This window comes from Copadichromis virginalis, linkage group LG8, assembly GCF_057382275.1.
Source record: "Copadichromis virginalis isolate Kocher_CV1m ecotype Utaka linkage group LG8, C_Virginalis_male_GT1.1, whole genome shotgun sequence".
Classification (NCBI taxonomy): domain Eukaryota; kingdom Metazoa; phylum Chordata; class Actinopteri; order Cichliformes; family Cichlidae; genus Copadichromis; species Copadichromis virginalis.
The window spans coordinates 14,731,992-14,750,965 of NC_140625.1; the positions used below are offsets into that span (position 1 = coordinate 14,731,992).

At 42.5% G+C, this 18,974-nt stretch overlaps 1 protein-coding gene across 1 annotated transcript; it reads left to right on the top strand.

The window, feature by feature from the left end:
• Positions 1-1,565: 1,565 nt before the first annotated feature.
• LOC146702971 (ubiquitin carboxyl-terminal hydrolase 31-like) lies at positions 1,566-17,533 on the top strand. The gene is made up of 16 exons (XM_085466056.1): positions 1,566-3,063; positions 7,015-7,152; positions 7,281-7,369; positions 8,398-8,490; positions 8,757-8,892; positions 8,993-9,143; positions 9,321-9,501; positions 9,587-9,698; positions 9,793-9,887; positions 10,414-10,491; positions 11,303-11,432; positions 11,576-11,695; positions 11,773-11,998; positions 12,077-12,235; positions 13,151-13,303; positions 13,393-17,533. The coding sequence occupies exons 1-16, from the start codon at positions 2,524-2,526 to the stop codon at positions 14,928-14,930; spliced, it is 3,939 nt and encodes a 1,312-aa protein (XP_085322182.1). The 5' UTR covers positions 1,566-2,523; the 3' UTR covers positions 14,931-17,533.
• Positions 17,534-18,974: the final 1,441 nt, after the last annotated feature.

Below are 18,974 nucleotides of genomic sequence, written 5' to 3' on the forward strand. Positions count from 1 at the left end.
ATTTTAATTCAGTGGACTGAATCAAGCGCTGAATGAGGATCCCTCAGTGGTAAACTGTGTATTGCGTTGTATGTTCCACTTCCTACCTTTAAGACATGAAAATTGGCTTGTCTGTCACGGTTAATTGTCAGGGGACTCGAGTAGGCAAAGAAGACTTTGCTGTAAAGCTCTTTTCACACATTTAAACTACTGAAAATGTGGACGAATCAGGTCGGACAGTTTTGCAGTTGTCCCTTATCGCAGCAGGAGATGGAGTGTGCAGCTTTGGGCTCATGCTACAGTTACATTAAAAAAAAATGGTGGTTGGAGACTGTGGCAAGACCCAAATTAGAGTGACCCTGTGATATGAAATTGTGGCCTGGTTGCTTTTGCATCTGAGATGCTGTCAGTTGCCATCTTCAAAGCAACTTATGTGAGTCGAAATGGCGATGGAACTGAATCAGTTTGAGTGAATGAGGTACGCAATGATAACTCTATGAACTGCTTAAATTCAGAGTCCACCCAGGACCTTAAATTTGAAACACAAATGTCTCAACTTTGCTTTTATATGGTAATATAACAAGAACACAACCAACCGAGTCCCTTAATGAAAACCTCAGGGACATGTTGCGCTCATCAGTACAGACTCACTCAGGTTGTTTGCAGTTTGTTGGCAATTGTCTGCGTTTATAAATTAAAGGGCAGTTATTTGCAAACCCTTGCTAATCTGTCTGAGACTGATGGCAGTCAGTCCACTTTGGATTGCAAGCAGTTGCACATCTATCCAGGTGGGAGGCAACCAATAACAAATAATTGTGGTCCTGTGACCAGTTGGTCCCACACACTTACTTGCAGTCATTCACTAAATGTGAGGAAATGAAATCCACTCATTTTTTTTTTCTTTAAGGAGCTCCCCACAGGTATTAGTAGTCTAGTGTGACTGAGTCTTTAGGGAGAATTGCTCTACTTTTGGTGCAGCCATCTGCCCAACCAGCTGCCAGATGGCTACATCCTTCGATCCTGGTTCACCCAAATATGTCTTCCTGTTAAAGAGAAGTTTTTCCTCCCCACTGTTGCCAAATGCTTGCTCATAGGGGATCATGTTATTGTTGGGTAGCTGTGAATATTGTGGGGCCTTTACCTTACAACATCAACTGCCTTGAAACGACTGTTGTCTTGAACTGTCGCTAGGCCCATATAAGTAAAATAAATTCTAATTAATCTGACTTTTCCACGATTTCCCGACATGCCAGTGGCCCAGCAATAGCCTACATTATCGGGAAAAATCAGCTGATAATGAAAATAACTGTGTTGTGTCTTTTGTGTAGCCACTGTAGAACAATCCATAGCAACTGGCAACATTTTTACATAATTTATTTGTTTGTTTGTTTTTTAATTAAATTTTATGGGGTTTTTTAAAACAAAAATTCCTTTGTTGTCCTTTCCCCCCAGCTATAAGCTCAGCTGCAAATAATGTAAAATAATGTGAAAGAGTAATATATTACCACTGTTACCGGATTGGTTGGGATCGGCGTCCGCGCTGTCCACAAACAGACACGGAGCATCATCACATGCCGCTGTACCTGCTCTCCTCCAACATGGACCAGTGTTTGGCCCTGACGTCAGCCGTTACCGCCCTGCCTGCAGTATCGTTGCCCACAGATGATGATGGTGGTGATGGAGACGGGAGAAGCGGCCTCGCCGTGAATCTCATTCGGAGGCGGAATTAAGGCGCACGAAGCGGACAAGTATTTAAACAAACAAAAAAAAAGGACAACAAACTTTCAGATGGAGAAACGGGAACGTCCGCTTCACGCGTTTGGCGCAGGGAGAGATGCCCCGCAGCAGCCAAACGCCAGGGAGCGGCGCGCTGTGTCGCTTCGGTCGGGGGTTCCTCAGTTTGGCAGCGCGCCCGTGGAGTCGATTTAGGGAAGACGTTCACTTGGTTCATATCTCCGACCCACCGGTTCTCAACGTCAGCGCGGATTCGATGGCCGGGGTCAGAAGAAATACCTTTAAAAGGGTGGAGCTGCGGTTCGTTTAATAATAAATGATGAGGAATTCCGCTCGTCACTCTCAGCCTAATTGCGAGTAGTGGATTTGATGTTTATGTGTGCCTGACACTGATACCCGAGCCCCATCAGCGCCGTGCTTTCTTTTTCCTTTTCCAGCACCCTAACAAAGAAACGGGTGATGATATGTCACCATTTGAAATGACGATGGCTGCTGGCGGGTGCGGGACTACCCCTGGCATTCACGTAAAGCGCCCTGATAGCGGCTCTCCGCGGAGGCAGTTTATGCAATCCGACGCAGTGTTGCAAGTGGGCCGATGATTTGATGCTGTACTCTGCTGTCTCCTAATGATATGATCCCAAGAACTGCCAGGCCTTTACGTTTCAGTGAAATATGCTCAGGCCTCCCGTAAAGCACCACAGAGCGAGGGAGCTGTCAGTGCGCGGGCACGGGGTGTTTCTCTGAAAAGTGGGGGCCCTCTCTGTAATTAAGGTGTGAAATCGGAGGGGCAGAGAGAGAAAAAAAACAATCATGTCGAAAGTTGTGAGTAACAAGGAGAAGAAATCCTTCAGCAAAAAGCTGTTCCGGAGGAGCTCGGTGCGCTCCGTGGGGAGCTTTATGAGCAGAGTTCTCCGGACTCTCTCGACTCTGTCTCATTTTGGCACCGACGAGCAGGCCGCCGAGGATGAGACCGACGAGGCAACTTTGCTCCCCAACACCACCGGGGGGTCACTCCCGTCGGATGACAGCGATTGCGGGGGTTTCCCCTTTGGGGATAAGGTGCCCGGTGTTGCCGGGCTCAAGAACCACGGCAACACCTGCTTCATGAACGCTATCTTGCAGTGCCTGAGCAACACAGAGCTCTTTGCTGAGTACCTTGCTTTGGAGCAGTTCAAAGGTGGAGAGACGACAAGCAACAACGAAAAGGCCAAGTCCAACGGGGTGCTGATGCAGAAAAAAGGGGGAGGCCAGCAGCAGCCGGAGACAGGGGAGGTAACCGAGCAGCTGTCCGGACTGGTTCGGGCTCTGTGGACCTTCGAGTACACTCCTCAGCACAGCAGAGACTTTAAGGTAGGTCGTGGAGACCCATATAAAGACCCTCGCTCTGTGTGGGTCTGCACAAGTTTGACAAGCAAGCAGAAAGTGTCCAAAAGACACTAGATTTAAGTTGTGTTTCTATTTTATTTTGCAATATTTTTTTTTATTTCTTTGAGCTCCAAATTCAACAGTCATCTAACGTTTGATTAGATATGAGCTTATGGGACAACCAGCTGCACCTTATAGTCCAAGTTTTTGCCTCTTAAGTGCAACTAAGTGAACTTGAGCAACAAACTGAGTCCTACTTTTTAAGTGGTTGGCTACAAATCAATGTGTTTTTTATGTTCTCTAAACTTACATGGTTAGAAGATAAATCTGAGTGTGAACTCCTTAAATATTACAAAGATGATTAGTTTTATATTTTAGATATGCCACTTTGTGTTTCTGACTTTGATCCAGGTGTGATTGTCATACACGGGGCAGCCATATATGCACTTTACAAGCAGTACAGTGTTTATAGTAGAATCCCAGTGATCCGTGAAAAGTCAGTGTTTATAGGACTAACACTTCTTCCTTGTAAATGAAACAGAATCTTGAGCAGAGCTGTATTGAAGCTGACTGTATCAGCTTTTTGCTTCCAGCCTTGTCTGTTTTTCATTGTCATCTCTTAAATCTGCGTCCCGGCGATGAAAAGTTTGCCTGTCACGATCACAAAGATTTGCTTCTGCATAACAAAAGACGTGTTTTCTCACTCATGATGTGTTCTTGAAAAGTTCAATACAAAGTGGAGAGAGACTAAACAGAAACGGGCCATACAGCGCATTCTTTGTTCTTGACAATGTTGCTATTTCTGTCTATTTTCTTCTGCTTTAGTTGCCAGCCAAACTGCAAACAGTCCAGCTGGATATAGATTATTTTCATCATCAGAAGCATTAAACATGTTGAACTGGACATGGACACATGGGTGAATATAACCTTAAAAAAACAGAATAAAACTATGTAGGATTTTTGCAGCATACAAGTGTTTTCTAGTAACATTAGTAATGCTTCCAACTGGTGCTTTTAAAAGTGTCATTTCATAGATATTTGGGAGAACACATACACACACACACACACACACGCACACACACGCACACACACGCACACACACACACACACACACACACACACACACACACACACACACACACACACACACACACACACACACACAGTACAAATGGATCTTTCTCTTCAAATGTCTAAAAAATACTATTACAACCTTAAATGCTGCTAACTGGACTTCAGCAAAGCAAACTTTGTTGTGGTTTGTGTACATTAAAGATGGACATTTGCTAATTTTCCACCTCTTTTCTTAAACCACAATCTGAGCCTAAACTGGAAGCACTTAAAGACCATTAGGGAGATTTAATAAGAACACAAGGGAATTATTTTATCGTCCATTCTCTCTCAGAAGCCGCTGGTTTGAGGATTTGGTTGTAGTACACTACCTAAAATCTCAAAGACTTTGCACAAGTCTGCACTTCTGCACATCTCATCTTAAGATGAGATTTTATTTGTCCAAAGAGTTTGGAAGTTCCTTTGTTATACCAGCTGAACATTAAGTGAAACACACTAAAAAGACTTAACAAAACTGCTTACAAAGTAGAATTGGCATATAGCTAAAAATTTAAATACAATATCACAAAACAAATATCTTAAAAAAAGATCAAAATAAATACAATTATATAAAATAAGTATAAATAAAAAGTGTATTAAATATCTCAAATGTGTAAAAATATCCAATCCAACAAAGAAAAATGAAACAGAATTAAACTAAATGTAGATAAAAGCATAAATATCAGATGACATTGAAGTGGCTTCCTGTAACAGGGTCAAGTGTCAAAGCCAATGCAGTCACTCTACACACAGAGTAAAGTGTTGTGACAGTGCCAACATGAGACATTCAACATTTGTACCCCCCCCCCCCCCCAACAAAACAAAACAAAGCAAATTATATGATGATAATATTGATATGATATTTTTTAAAACCCGTACTGATACTGATATTTGATGATCTAAAAATCCAATATGTCAGCCGATATTTTTTCTTTCAGACCCATGAAATATGAACAGCTTTGCATGACATTCATCGTGTGTAGCTTTTTATGGGCAGTTACTAAGATAATATTTGTCTAATAAGCAAAGTTCTCCAGTTCAAATCTGGGAGAAGATGCAAATCCTAAATCAACCAAAAAAGTAACAAAAACAAAAAAATGGAAAACCATGCAGGGCTATCTGTTGTGGCAACGACTTGCGAATATGGGAGCAGCCAAAAGTAGCTTCTCCTACTAAGATAATTAAAAAAAAAAAAAACTAAACTTTTTTACTGTTACAATCAGTCTTTGACTACTTTTTTTATGAGTGTTGCTAACAGAGAAGTTGCCCTCTGGTGGATAAACTACTATTTCTCCTGTTTCTCCTTCTAGCTCTTTTTAAAAACTTTTAAACTTTTTCTTTATCAGGTGTTATAAATGCACATACATACATACATCGTGCACCTTTTAAATACACGGGAAACATAGTTATATTTTTGCTGTGTGGTGGTTTCATTCATTTTATGCCACATTTACTTAACACTTATTTAATCCTTTCAAGCTCAACCTGCTATTTGACATTTAAGTTGAACTACAAGTTCAGCTAAAATCCTGGTCAAATGTACTGCAAAGGTACAAACGAAGGTCAGTAAGAGTCACGCAAAAGTGTTTGAGTGCACAGCCTGGGAAAACAGTTTGTCCTTCCTGGCACTGGGGTTTTTTGTAGTGCCTTGTTGGTGTCACTGGTTTTTAATTTAGATTTTGAACTCTGCATTGCAGACCAGAGGTTTGGGGTATGAAATGTGAGGGCACTTATTTGGCAGAAAAAAAGCCAACAACTCAGGCTAATGATGCATTATGAGAAAGATATCACAGCTTTAATGCAGTGCCTCATTTAATATTACTTTTTAAATATTATCACCAACTGATGAATTCAGAATGAAATTACACAGGCTGAGCATCAGTATCAAACCACTTTCATACTGATTGGTTATTGGCCTGTTGGCAAAAAACAGCATAAACCAATGGCATTGGCCGATTTTTATCAGCTAGACGTTGACAAACAGTGCGATGAACAATAAAAGACTCTGAAACAGTTCAGCCATTGTTTTTATATCGCACAACGAAGAAAACAGGGAGTAACGACTAAAACCAAATACAGTGGCACTCAGGACAATCAGGACAGTTGCTATTGGCTTAGAATTTCACATTTTGTGCATCCCTAGCTTTGCCCTATGGGAATAACAATCCCATTTCTTTCACAGTGTCTTGTCTGTCGTTAACCAAAAATACACACAGCATAGCAGTTTATAGGGTTCTATTTTTGTGAAGGTGCAGTGTTTAAAAGAGACCTGGGTATTTAGAAAATGAATCACTGATATCATCTCAGATCTCTTTACTTAAAGACAACCTTTGTGGTTGAGCCACACAAGATAGCCTGGCCCTGTTTTTTTTTGCACCATTTTGCACAAAAGCGCTGAGGCTGCTTTTGTAACTGCTCTAAAATAAGGACGACTGTCCCATAGGAGAGGCTGAGCGGCCACACAGTACCCAGTGCCGCTCGTATCTTTGACCTTGTGTGACATTTGATAGCCTCTGCGTGGAGGTGACTTCACAGCTTCCAGCCTGGGCGGCTTTGTAGAGTACGCACTGTTTTGATCTCCAGCAGCTTATTGTTTAAGGTCAAGCTTCAGCCAGTGTCCTTGCTTTAAAAAGCTTGGCCTGACCTTTAGGACTCTGCTAATCGTTGTCCTGGTTAAACATAGCTGAATATTTCACAGTTAAGCAAGGTGGAAAAAGGGAACGAGTCGCTCTCTGTGAACTTTTACTACATCTCTGTTTTTTTTGTGCAAGCCACTTAAATCCATCCAATTCCTTGATTTTTCTTTTTTTCTGCTGTTGTCTGCAGAATGTAGTGTCAAAGAGTGCCCTTCAATTCAAGGGCAACTCCCAGCACGATGCCCAAGAATTCCTCCTCTGGTTGCTTGATAGAGTTCATGAAGACCTCAACCAAATTGTCCCCCTGGACAGCAGACTCCCCAGGAAGGTAAACACTGATTTAGATCACAGTTACGTGTTACCGCTGTGTCCTAAAGTAAACAGTTATGCAACTGCGCATTTGGTAATTTCTGAACATTTTATTGCTTCTTGACTGCTGCTGTTGTTTATTCTCAGCCTCCAGTAGAAGAAGAAACTGTCCCTGAAGGATCTCCACTACCAGCACCTGGCTCTTTTGTACAGGAGCTGTTTCAGGCACAATACAGGTAAAATTTGCAGTTGCTGGCAGTTGCACATTTGTTTTGACTCTTTAGCACCGTGCTTGTATTACAAAACATACATACGTAGTTAAGAAAATCCTCGACATCCTTTGTTTTCTATGCTGAGAGTAATTGCCCATGTGATAAACATCCAAGTGAAACGCCGATCACAGGTCGAATCCACATTGGTATAGATGAGGATATTTATACACAGCTGTGACTTTGACATCAAACCAAACACTGTGCAAATGGAAAGCGAGATCACTCATTAGTTTGTGGATTCTTTGCTGTGGATGTTTTATCCTAGAAAGTGTTAAGCAGTGTTAAATAAGAATGAAAATACATTTTCAAGACCATAAACTCACCAGAAAAGTGTTCACTGAACTCATAAATCAAGTGAGAAGTGGAGTCATTTCCTCAGTCTTTACAGACTTCTTTCTGTAACTGGAGCAATTGCCCCCTGCTGGCCATTATTATGATTGCAGGTTCAAAGCTGCTGTTGCTCCTCTTTATTCCTTTTCTTTTCCTTTTATTTAAAGCCCAAGAAACTTAAAATTCAGTTCAGTTTTATTATATGGCACCAATTCACATTAACAGTTGCCTTATATTGTAAGGTAAAAACTCTGTAGTATTAAAAAGAAAACCCCAACAGTCAGATAACCCTGAAAAGCAAACATTTGGCAACAGTGAGAAGAATAAACTTCCTTTTAATGTGAAGAAACCTCCAGTAGAACCAGGATCAGGGAGGGACAGTCATCAGCTGTGAGGAGACAACAGAGGGAGGCAGAATTAAAGACAAATTATGAGAGTTTTATAATTGAGAGTGATTAAATGTAGCAGTGGTGTATAAACATACAGAGATTGAAAAGAGGTCAGGAAAGAAGAAATGCTTAGTGCATGATGGGATGATGGGAAGCCTCCCAGGAGCCTGAGCTTAGGAATAAATTTGATCTGGCTCAACTATTCAGCTTCATATAAGAACATAAAAGTGGTGTCAGTTGTAATTCATTAATTCTCCTTGTTTCTCTGATTAGATCCTCCCTGACTTGCCCTCACTGCCAGAAACAGAGCAACACCTTTGATCCTTTCCTCTGCATCTCACTGCCAATCCCGGTACCTCACACAAGGTAAGGTGACTTTGGGTCTAGTTTAGAAGTAAGACAATCCATCATACAATTAAAAAAAAAGTCCCTGTATCCAAAACTGTAATGAGACAAGATCCTGTCTGAACTCCAAGCTTGGAAACAAAGGGAGTGTCAAACCGAGCCCAGACAAACACTGTGAGAGATGTGACAGGAAAAAGCTAAAATTAGAAGATGCTGTCTATCTTTGGAACATCGGTCCAGTCATGGTTATGAAACAGCCAATTAAATCCAGTCGTTCTGTTGTGCAGGCCCCTGTATGTGACAGTGGTGTATCAAGGAAAGTGCTCCCACTGTATGAGAGTCGGGGTGGCGGTGCCCCTCTCTGGCACCGTGTCCAGGTTGAGACAAGCTGTGGCCCAAGAGACCAAAATACCTGCCCAACAGGTGAGGCCTCATTTAAAACTTTCCTCTTTGTGTTCCTGTTAACGAACCCGCATCAGTAATTTAGTGTTTTGGGTTTTTTTGATTCCCCGTCACTGCTTAGATTGTTCTCACTGAAATGTACTACGATGGCTTCCATCGCTCCTTCTGTGACGATGACGACGACCTCGAGATCATTCAGGAGAGCGACTCCATCTTTGCTTTCGAGACACCCGAGCTGTTCAGACCGGAGCAGATCCGCTCCAAGCGATGTGGTACGACATCCTGTTTACTCACTCTTTGTCTCAGTGTAGTGGGTTGACAAAAACAGGCAAAATGTTTCATTTTTGGGAAGGTAAAGCAGCATGTTGGATTGATTTTTGGAAACACTTCACAAGGGAGCACGTGGGTTTTTTCCCCCCCAACTTGAACTTTTTCTGTGTACGTTTCAGGAAGCCCACATGCCAATCTCAATCAGAACAACTTGAAGTATGGGACAGATAATAACAGGATGGCCACACAAATACAAGAGCCTACAACACCACCTCAGAGTCCCAATAAGAACAGCGGGCAGGCTGAGAAGATCGTCCTGCTGGTGTGCAACAGAGCCTGCGCTGGACAGCAAGGACGCAGGTGCTTTAATGAACAGAGCTGTGTAAGAATTGCAAATTTAATCCACAAATCTTCTAAAACTTGCTGTTTTTCTATTTTCCCCCAGGTTCGGTAATCCATTTATTCTATATTTGGAGCGTACAGTGACCTGGGATGTACTACAGAAAGAGATTTTGGAGAAAATGAGGCATGTTCTGCGCCCTGGAGTCTTTGTACAGGTGCATATTATGACGTAAACACAGCAACCTCACATTTTGATAAGCTTTTAATGAAGATTAAGTTTTTTCTTGTCTTACCCTTGACGCCCTGTAGGTGGGGCCCTTCACTTTGCGTGTGGTAGGAGTGGTTGGAATCACATATCTCTTGCCTCAGGAGGAGCAGCCTCTCTGCCATCCCTCTGTGGAAAGGTAATGCCGCATATCCCCGCTAGGATGCAGTGTTACCCCACCTGAATGTCATTGTAGAAATCCTGTGGCGTGTTCTGTCCAGTTGAAGGTGATTGAAGAGCCTCAGCGAACCTTCATTGGTATTGATGTCAAAATAAATCCTGAGATGTCTGATAGCTTGTCTGGTTCTAATAGATTTTCTTCACAGAGGCTGTCGACCTCTGGGGTTGTTGCATGGATTTTTTTTTTAATGAAAAGAAAGTTGTGAGTGACATTTGCTCCGCTTGTGTTACATGAACAAACAAAGACTCGTTCAAACTAAACTTTAAAACAAAAAACATGGTCACCATCACAAGTTCTGATGATGACTTCAAGACTAGGACAATGGTTAATAGTGGCTAGTGGTGAAAATCTAAAACAGAAATTACCTCTAGAGGAGGCGTAAATCTTTCTGTGCTTATGATAATAAATATAATAATGAATTAAAAAACCCAGTTAAATGTGTAAAATTAAACATTTAATGTGTCTCTGGTCTAACTTTTAACAGAGCATACAAGTCCTGTGGTCCTGGAGGACCCCCTCATGTCAAAATTGTTGTTGAGTGGGACAAGGAGACGAAAGACTAGTACGTGACACCCACACGCACACACACACACAAAATTAACACAAGAACTGGACTAAAAAAATGATGGACTGATAGAGTGATGAATCCAAATAAGAGTTTTTGGTTCAAATTGTTGTCTGTAGAAACGGAGGAGGTCAGGTGAGCGGTACAACATTGAGTATTTACAGACATCTGTAAAACCCAGTGGAGGCTCGGTCATGGTTTGAGGCTGTACTTCAGCCAGCAGTGTTGGGGATCTTGTCAAAATTCATGGAAATATAAACGCAGAAATGTACCATCAGATTTTGTGCCACCATGCAACACTATCTGGAAAGTGTCTGATTGGCAGTGACTTTGATTTTCTGCATGGCAATGATCTTAAACTAAATTTCAGTAAATGCAGAGCTCGATAAATAAAAACAGCAACACACAATACAGCACTATCAGTCGTAGACTGGCCTCCCAAAAGCTCAGAACTCAACATTATTGAAGCAGTGTGGGATCATCTTGACAGAGAACAGAACAAAAGGCAGAAACATCCAAGGAAGAGCCTTGAATGTCCTTCAAGAACTCTGAAAAACTATTCCTGAAGACTACTTAAAGAAATTACAAGAGAATAATGAAGAGTCATGATGTTCCCACCAAATATTGACTTTCAAGCTCTTTGGAATTGTACAAACTCTTTTTTTCCCTTATATGCTCTATTACTATGTGTTTTCTCATATATATAAAACATGTGAAGACATGAGGGGTGACTTTAGCACAGCGCTGTATAGTAACTCTTTTGAAGTTGTGTATTCCCTCTGTGACTTCGGCTGTGTTACGCCCACAGTCTGTTCAAAAGAACTGAGGACGAGTACATCCCCGATGCTGAAAGTGTGCGGCAAGCGAAGGAGCAGCATCTGCAGCCTCAGACCTGCTCACTCGCCCAGTGCTTTCAACTCTACACCAAAGAGGAACAGGTATGCTGGTGTGACCTGCACAAAAAATATTACTGATACTGATTAAAATATATATATTTCCCCTTGCATGCAGGGGTGCAGAGCGTAAAGCCTGTTTTGTGCTTAAAGTTTGCCACTTTAAAGCGTTTTCACATTAATTTCAGCTTGCTCCTGATGATGCATGGCGCTGTCCACACTGTAAGCAGCTTCAGCAAGGCAGCATCAAACTCAGCCTGTGGACCCTGCCAGACATCCTCATACTTCACCTGAAACGCTTCAGACAGGTGCAAGATTGTATCTTTTCATACGATGTAAGTAAAAAACAAAAAAACCCCCAAACTTAAACGTATTGCTTCTACAGGACGGGGATCGGCGAATGAAGATGCAGAACATGGTGAAGTTCCCGCTTACGGGCATGGACATGGCACCTCATATGGTAAAGAGAAGCCAGAGCAGCTGGAGTCTGCCCTCCCACTGGTCGCCATGGAGACGGCCGTACGGGATGGGTCGTGATCCAGAGGACTACCTTTATGACCTGTATGCGGTGTGTAACCATCATGGGACCATGCAGGGAGGACATTACACAGGTGAGGAAGCACCATATCCAGCTGGGTACAGAAGCTCTCCAGGATATTTATGTTGTTTTATTTCATTGTGTCTTGTAGCTCACTGTAAGAACTCCATCGATGGGCAGTGGTACTGCTTTGATGATAGCGATGTTCATCCCATATCTGAAGATGAGGTCTGCAAGCAGACTGCTTACATCTTGTTTTATCAACGACGTGCAACTATCCCGTCCTGGTCTGCCAACAGTTCTGTGGGAGGTAATTTGTGACAATGTTACTGTGTGCAGACTCATGTCCAATATGCAAGAAAAAGCATTTGGCAATAAACCCATAAAAAGGAACACAATTTTGAGTCATTTTCTCATGCACCTAAATGGTAAATGGACTGGTGCTAGTATATCACCTTTCTAACATTTGCACACACTCTCACATGGATGCATTGGGGGAAACCTGAGGTTCAGGATCCTGCACAAGTGGGCTGAAGGAGTTAGAGATCGGTCCACCGACTGTGATTTGTAGGCGACCTGGTTTTACCACTGTTGCTATATTATTCCTTGGAAGTTCCTTTATAAACACTTACACTAGCACATCTGTTAAAACAGTGCAGAGGGCAAACATTCAAACTGATTCAAATTTGCTGTGGATGATCAATGCTGGTGATGAGTGCTCGGTCTGTGGCTACCACTGAGCACTTTCAGCAGTTTATGTACTCTACAGTTTCAAAGCCTGAAGATGGAGCATCGTGCAGGGAGCAGGTGGTTCTTCTTCTTTTTTCCTCAGCAGTCATGAGATTAAGCACTGGGAATTCATCCTCCAGGGTGTGACTGTGGTGTTTGAAGGGAAACACTGTGGAGAACTCCACTGTGTGGTGGCATACAAACCCACTGGTTAGATTTGCTTCCCTGTGACTTTGCACACTTGCCCAAAATGAAAATAATTTTTAAGGGCTCCTGTTTTCAGACACTGAGAGAAATCCGGCTCACATCACAGAGATCTAAAAGTAGAAGGTCTGAAGGTTCATGAGCAGATGACCTTAAAGGTTTTTGATATTTATTTTTTATGTGCTGTATCCTGGAACTTTTTTATTGCACCTCATACCTCACATATTAAATTATCCTGTAATGCTCATAATATATAGATGTTCAACCACTGTCTGTCTGTTTGGCCTCTCAGGTTCCACCAGTTCCTCTTTGTGTGAGCACTGGATTAGTCGGCTGATAGGAAGTCGTCCACCTAGCCAAGCCTCATCAGGGTCCTCCAGACGCACCTCGCTGGCCTCTCTTTCTGAGTCTGCTGAGTTTGCTGGTGAACGGAGTGAAGATGATGGTAAAGAACACTAATATCACACAATTACATGTGTTTTTTTCAGCTGACAAGCATGACTATTTTCTTAATGCATGTTCTCTGCCCTGCAGGTTTATCTTCCAGACCAGCAGTGAGAGGCATGCAAAGGCAAACTTTCTCCTCAAGATCTTCCATCGCAAGTCCCTTAGCACTGAGTGAAAACGGTGCTAAACCATCCTGGCCCCACTCTGCTAAGCTCCAGCTTCGTTCCAACTCTCCCTCACGCTTCTCCCTGGAGTCCCACTCCTCCTCCCCAGTACTGGAAAGGATAGGAGAGGTGGTTGATACCAAGCAGTCTACCTCCTGCTTCACTGGGTCACCGAAGTTAGATAAACTGTCAGGGGGCAAGTCGGCTATTGGTGCTTTGGAGAGTAATGGAGGCGCTAAAAGGCTGATAGAGCAGGTGCACTCGAAAGCTGTGCTGCAGGCAGATCAGAGGAGCTCCATCCAGGCAGGAGATAACAACAATTTACTGGCTGGGGCTGAACAGGTCAGTCCAAGACATGGTGCAGCTGCAAAGGAGGTGAAACCAAGGACTGTGGCCGTGGACAGCAGCGGTGTCAAAAGGTCCTCTGCCAAGACTGGGCTGGAGAGCGAAAAGAGCCCAAAGAAGCGCGCTGCCACCTCCTCGACGTCATCCAGCTCTCTCTCTCCTGCATCTCCGGCCATTGATAAGTCACAGTCTCGAACACAATCCAAAAGCGCAGCGGCACCATCAACGCCAAAAGACAAAAGCGATGGAAGCACTAAAATTTGCAAGGGCGGCTCCTCCAGAACAGCAACCCCCTCTAAAAAAGGATCATCCCAAACCACGGAGGTATTACATCCTGAGTTGGCTGCACAGAAAAAGAGTGGATCTCCCGGATTACAAAACTCACACCCTCAGAGGAGGACATCACCCAGAGGGGTTAGTGAGAAAAGCTCCGCTTCAGGAAGGAACAGAGCAGCAGACAGGAGCACTAGCCGTGAATCGTCACGGACCAATACGGCGTTAGAGAAGAAAGTTAGCCATGGAGGTCCTCCCTCCAGGCTGAGCGCTGCTAGTAGAGCTGAGGGCAGGCCAGGCAAGGCTATGGAAGACAGAGCAGCAGCCCGGAGCTCAAGCAGTAGCTCCTCCATTACTAGTCTCCGATCCTCAAGTGTAGGTGTTTCCTCTTTAAATACAGCTCCACCGCTAAGAGGCCCCCAGAGGAGCAGTAAGACAGAGGACAAAGGTTTGTCCTTCTTTAAAACTGCTCTGAGGCCTAAAGAGACCCGGAAACCAAGTGATAGCGGCAAAGCAGGGGCAGGAGAGGGGAAAGGAAGTCCAGAGGAGAGTGGTGGGAGCGCATCTAGAGAAGGAGTCCCGCACGGAGCGAGCAAAAAAACATTGTGCGTGGCCTCGGAGTCCAACGCGAGCACAGCCAAAGACAAGGAGTCCTCTAAGGCATCAAGTTCCGCCAAGCACTCACTGCTGCCCTCCACAAAATCAAAGCTTTCTGGAGCAGAAACAGCAGCTCAGTCTCCTGCCACTGCAAAGGACCCTTCAAAGAAAGAGCCGGCTAAAAAGACATTACAGTCCAGAAAGATCCCCATCAACTCCACACAAACTAGCCAGAAATCCAAGTGATGTTACTCCGAGGGTCTGAAAAACAATCTCTCTAAAGTGCAGCTCTGAGGTGTTTTTCTGTTTCTTTTTAACCATCAAACCAGACACAAAGCATGTCTGGCAAAACAACTTTGAAGCACCTGTAGCTTTTCAGTGGTCACTGAATACCAGCTGCCATATTGGACACCTCTTGCCCACATTGTTAAATAGTTATTTAGGAATGGATTTTAACAGAAGCACTTTGTATGGATTGCATTGATTTTCAGGCGTATTATACTGTGTTGTAAATAAGCATGGGCGTGTGTTTAAATTATTGCCTTGTTCTGTCTGTAGCATCGTCGGGAGAAGAGCAGCTCATAGCGAGAATAAAAGTCACTTTGCACAAGTTGGAAAGTGGATGCGGAAAGGAGAAAGGAACTTTTCAAACACGGACTCACTCAGTCACCAAAGGAAGTTTACTGGCAATTTTTAACATGCTGATGCAGCAAATTATTTTCAAGAGAAGATCTTTACGTACAGCTCTCCTCCAGTATCGAGAGCCATTATGTCAATGACAAACATCAGTGCCTCAGATAATCGCAGAGAAGTATTTAATCAAAAGTTGTGTAACTGCAGGTGTTGGTAAATTTGTAACTCGATTTTAATATTTATCAAGCACTGAAAATGTCATTTCAAGTAAAACACAATAACGCCTGTTTAGTGCGAACCGCTGTTTACATGTGCTCTTTTTTGACGTAGTAATTCTGCAATAGCCTTTAAAAAAACAAACAGAAAAAAACAAAGTTTTTCTTCTTTTTTTATTCGACCACATTCTGACTGTCGCCAAGAAGCTGAGGAGTGAAACGTGCGTCATCAGTGTCTAACGTCTGGAGATCCTCGGTCCACCATGGTTCTTAACATTTGTGTTTATTAACCTGTAATAACCCCTCAAAACCACCCCTGCCCTCCAGCTGCTGACGCCAACACTTAACTGCGGTGCCCAGGTTCCCTTGTGGGGAAATCGAGCCTCTTCAGACTGCCAGACGTCTCCAAACATTCCTCCCAGACGAACACAGGGTTAATGTACAAAAAAACCGCATAAACAACATGCTCAAAGACAGCCTGTCCTCTGTCTTCACATGCCACATCACAGCTTGTGCGCATCTTAGCTTGCAATACAGAGTAGTACTCCACAGAACGCACTGACTGTAGACCCGAGAAAAAGAGATCACTATTCCTGAAGTATGTGACAGTTGTTGCATGATAAATTGCTTATGCATGCACTTAACTATGCAAGCAGATTCTTGTAAATGCCCACACTGAGTATGTAGAAGTGCCACTCTTGTTGGATGTGTATTTATTTCCAAGTATATATATGTATATGTACATGTATATATATATATCTATATATTTATATATGTATATATATATATATATATATTAATTATTATTATTATTATTATTATTTTTTTCAAAGGCCAGCATCGGAGAGCATGTAAAGGCATCTTTATTAAAGCTTTGTTTGCACATTTCCTCAGAGTAATATAGAGTTCATATGAATGAAGGTTTTCTGTAGTGTATTCATTTGTCTCATGTTTCCCCCTCGAAACAAACACTCACAGTTGCACTTATTTTTTTAAACAGTTTTCATGACTTTTGCAGCAAAAATGCTGCTGCAGCTTTCGGATTGTGTTACAGTCGGATCACTTTTAACTGGTCAATATTAGCAGAGCTATATTTGCCCCAGGATGGGAGTGTTTTATGATAGACCCAGTGACAGGCTTGTTGTCTGGGTTTAAAGGGGCATTAGTGGTCTGTGTAGTTCCAGAGACATCTGCTCTAAAGATGTCTGCCTCTTCTTTAGTGAAATGGAGCTGTGGCCCTCACCGTGCCCAAAAATCACAGATTTTAAAAGCTCGGCAGCAGAAATCTGATGTAGTGCAAAGAAAGAAGTTCCAGCATGAAACTGCTTGTGAGGATTTTTATTTGTATTTTTTTTTATTTGTATTTTTTTTTAAGTAACCTTGTGACTTACATTTAGCTGATTTTGGAGTGAACTCTATTTCTGTTCATGCATTTAGACAGATTGTGGCCACTCATGACCAGTCTGCATACTGTGCTGCTTTTGTCAGAAAAAAACTGATGTGCAGTATACACGTATGCATCTTTTACATAAGATCAAAACATGAACCCTTCTACAAAAACAAAACAAACCCCCCCCAAACAAATGCTAATATCTTACAGTGAAACATTGGAAGGCTTCATTAACCTATACAACAGGAACTCTACTTAAGTCAAACCAATCAATGAAAGTTTTAATAATAAAATGATTTACTGAATGTCACATTTAAGGGTGAGTGTATATCACTAGCCACAAACTGCTTTGCGGGCTCTAAGTTTTCAGCACATGCAGTGCAGAATAAATCAAAGATGCTATCTTCAGTGCCTGCTGGCTACAGTTTGTTGATGCTGTGGTATTAAAACCCAACACATGCAGTATATGAACTGGAAAAAAAACCCCTGACCTATGTATGTCGCGCCAGTGTTGATGATATGTCAGCAATGTGGAAATGCAGTACTGTGAGGAATTATTTGTTTACACAAAATGCATGGGAATTATTAAAACCTTTTTATTTTCCCATTTGTATCGAGTCATTTTATTTAAAAAGTGCTGTGTTCGTCTTTTCTGTTGATCTGAGGAGGAAAGTGGGGCGGTGGTAATCACAACTGAAAGCAGGATCAGTGAAAATGCTGTCTCTGTCTCTCTGTTTGCGTGCAGACAGCTTGACCTGCAGGTGCTTTGTTTTTCATTTAGAGTGTTTGTATAACTAGCTTGGGGGACAATTTATTCTTCCATTTCTCATTACCTCCACTTGGTGGTGCTCGGTGTTTGCCTGAAAGTCTCAGAAGAGCCAGAAAAAAACGAGCTTTGGCGAAATAAAGCAGCACTCGGTGTGAATTTGCTCTTGACAAATGCCCTTCAGTCTGAACTTGTGGGATTATTAAGATATATAAGAGTGTCAGGTCTAATGCTGTCAGCGGGGCAGATGATATGTTATTAAACTACAGCACCATCATTTATTTAGAGCTGATTCAATTGCAGTTTTATTAGTTTGGCCCAAGGCTGGGCATATTAAGAGTTAATGCTGCCTCTTTGTCTTTTCTATTCTTGTAATTTTGTGTAACAGTCATCAGTTTTGGGGATTACATTTTCTGCCGCTCACTTCTCACCTCTTGTGCAGTCAGAAGACTGATGAAATTTTAAAAATTGCCTGGGGTGTGACGGGGCTACAACATGCTTCTCCCCACATGCAGCAGATTTTATACACTTGTAGGAAAGTGTATATTTTCTCTCTTTTTTTGAAACCCTAAAGGACAATGAGAGGCTCTCCTCTTTAAATGCACTTATGGACGTAATTAAATTCACCGACTGCAACCCGGCACAGGATCATTCTGTAATGGAGCCAGGCTCTTCTAGTGCCGAAATCAATAATCATTTGCCAATTGTATCACTTCCAAGAGAACATCATTAGCAAGACCTCGGTGGAGAATTCAGCAACTTTTATCAGGATTTAGCACACAAACTGTGACATTACCCTCCGTGACTCCTGAACACAAGGCTGAATTAGTTTACATGTTTTGCTTTTGCTACATTAATGTGCTTGGTGCGTCGTAAAAAAGGCAATCTAATTGTATTGATCAAACCAATCTCGGTATCTTCTGGGGGCCAAATTTAATCCTTAATGCTGCTGGAAATGCTCCAGCGTCCCCGCGCAGGAGCAGGAGAGGAACGGGAGCTTCATGATTTCACTTTTTCACTGCTTGCTGCTTGGATGGATCGATGCATTGACTACTGTGCTGAAGGTGAAATACTCAGTGTGGCCACACACACACACTTATAAACACCTCTATAACACAACACAACAAATAGAACCAAGTGTAACAGCCATGCAACACTGTGAAACACATCTGACTGGATTTTCATTTTTGGTGCCCGTGTTTGTGTTGGTGTTCCATTGTTTTGTATTAAAATTCATAAGATGCTGCAGTGCTATAATACATCCAGTAGAATCTTGCTATTGGAAT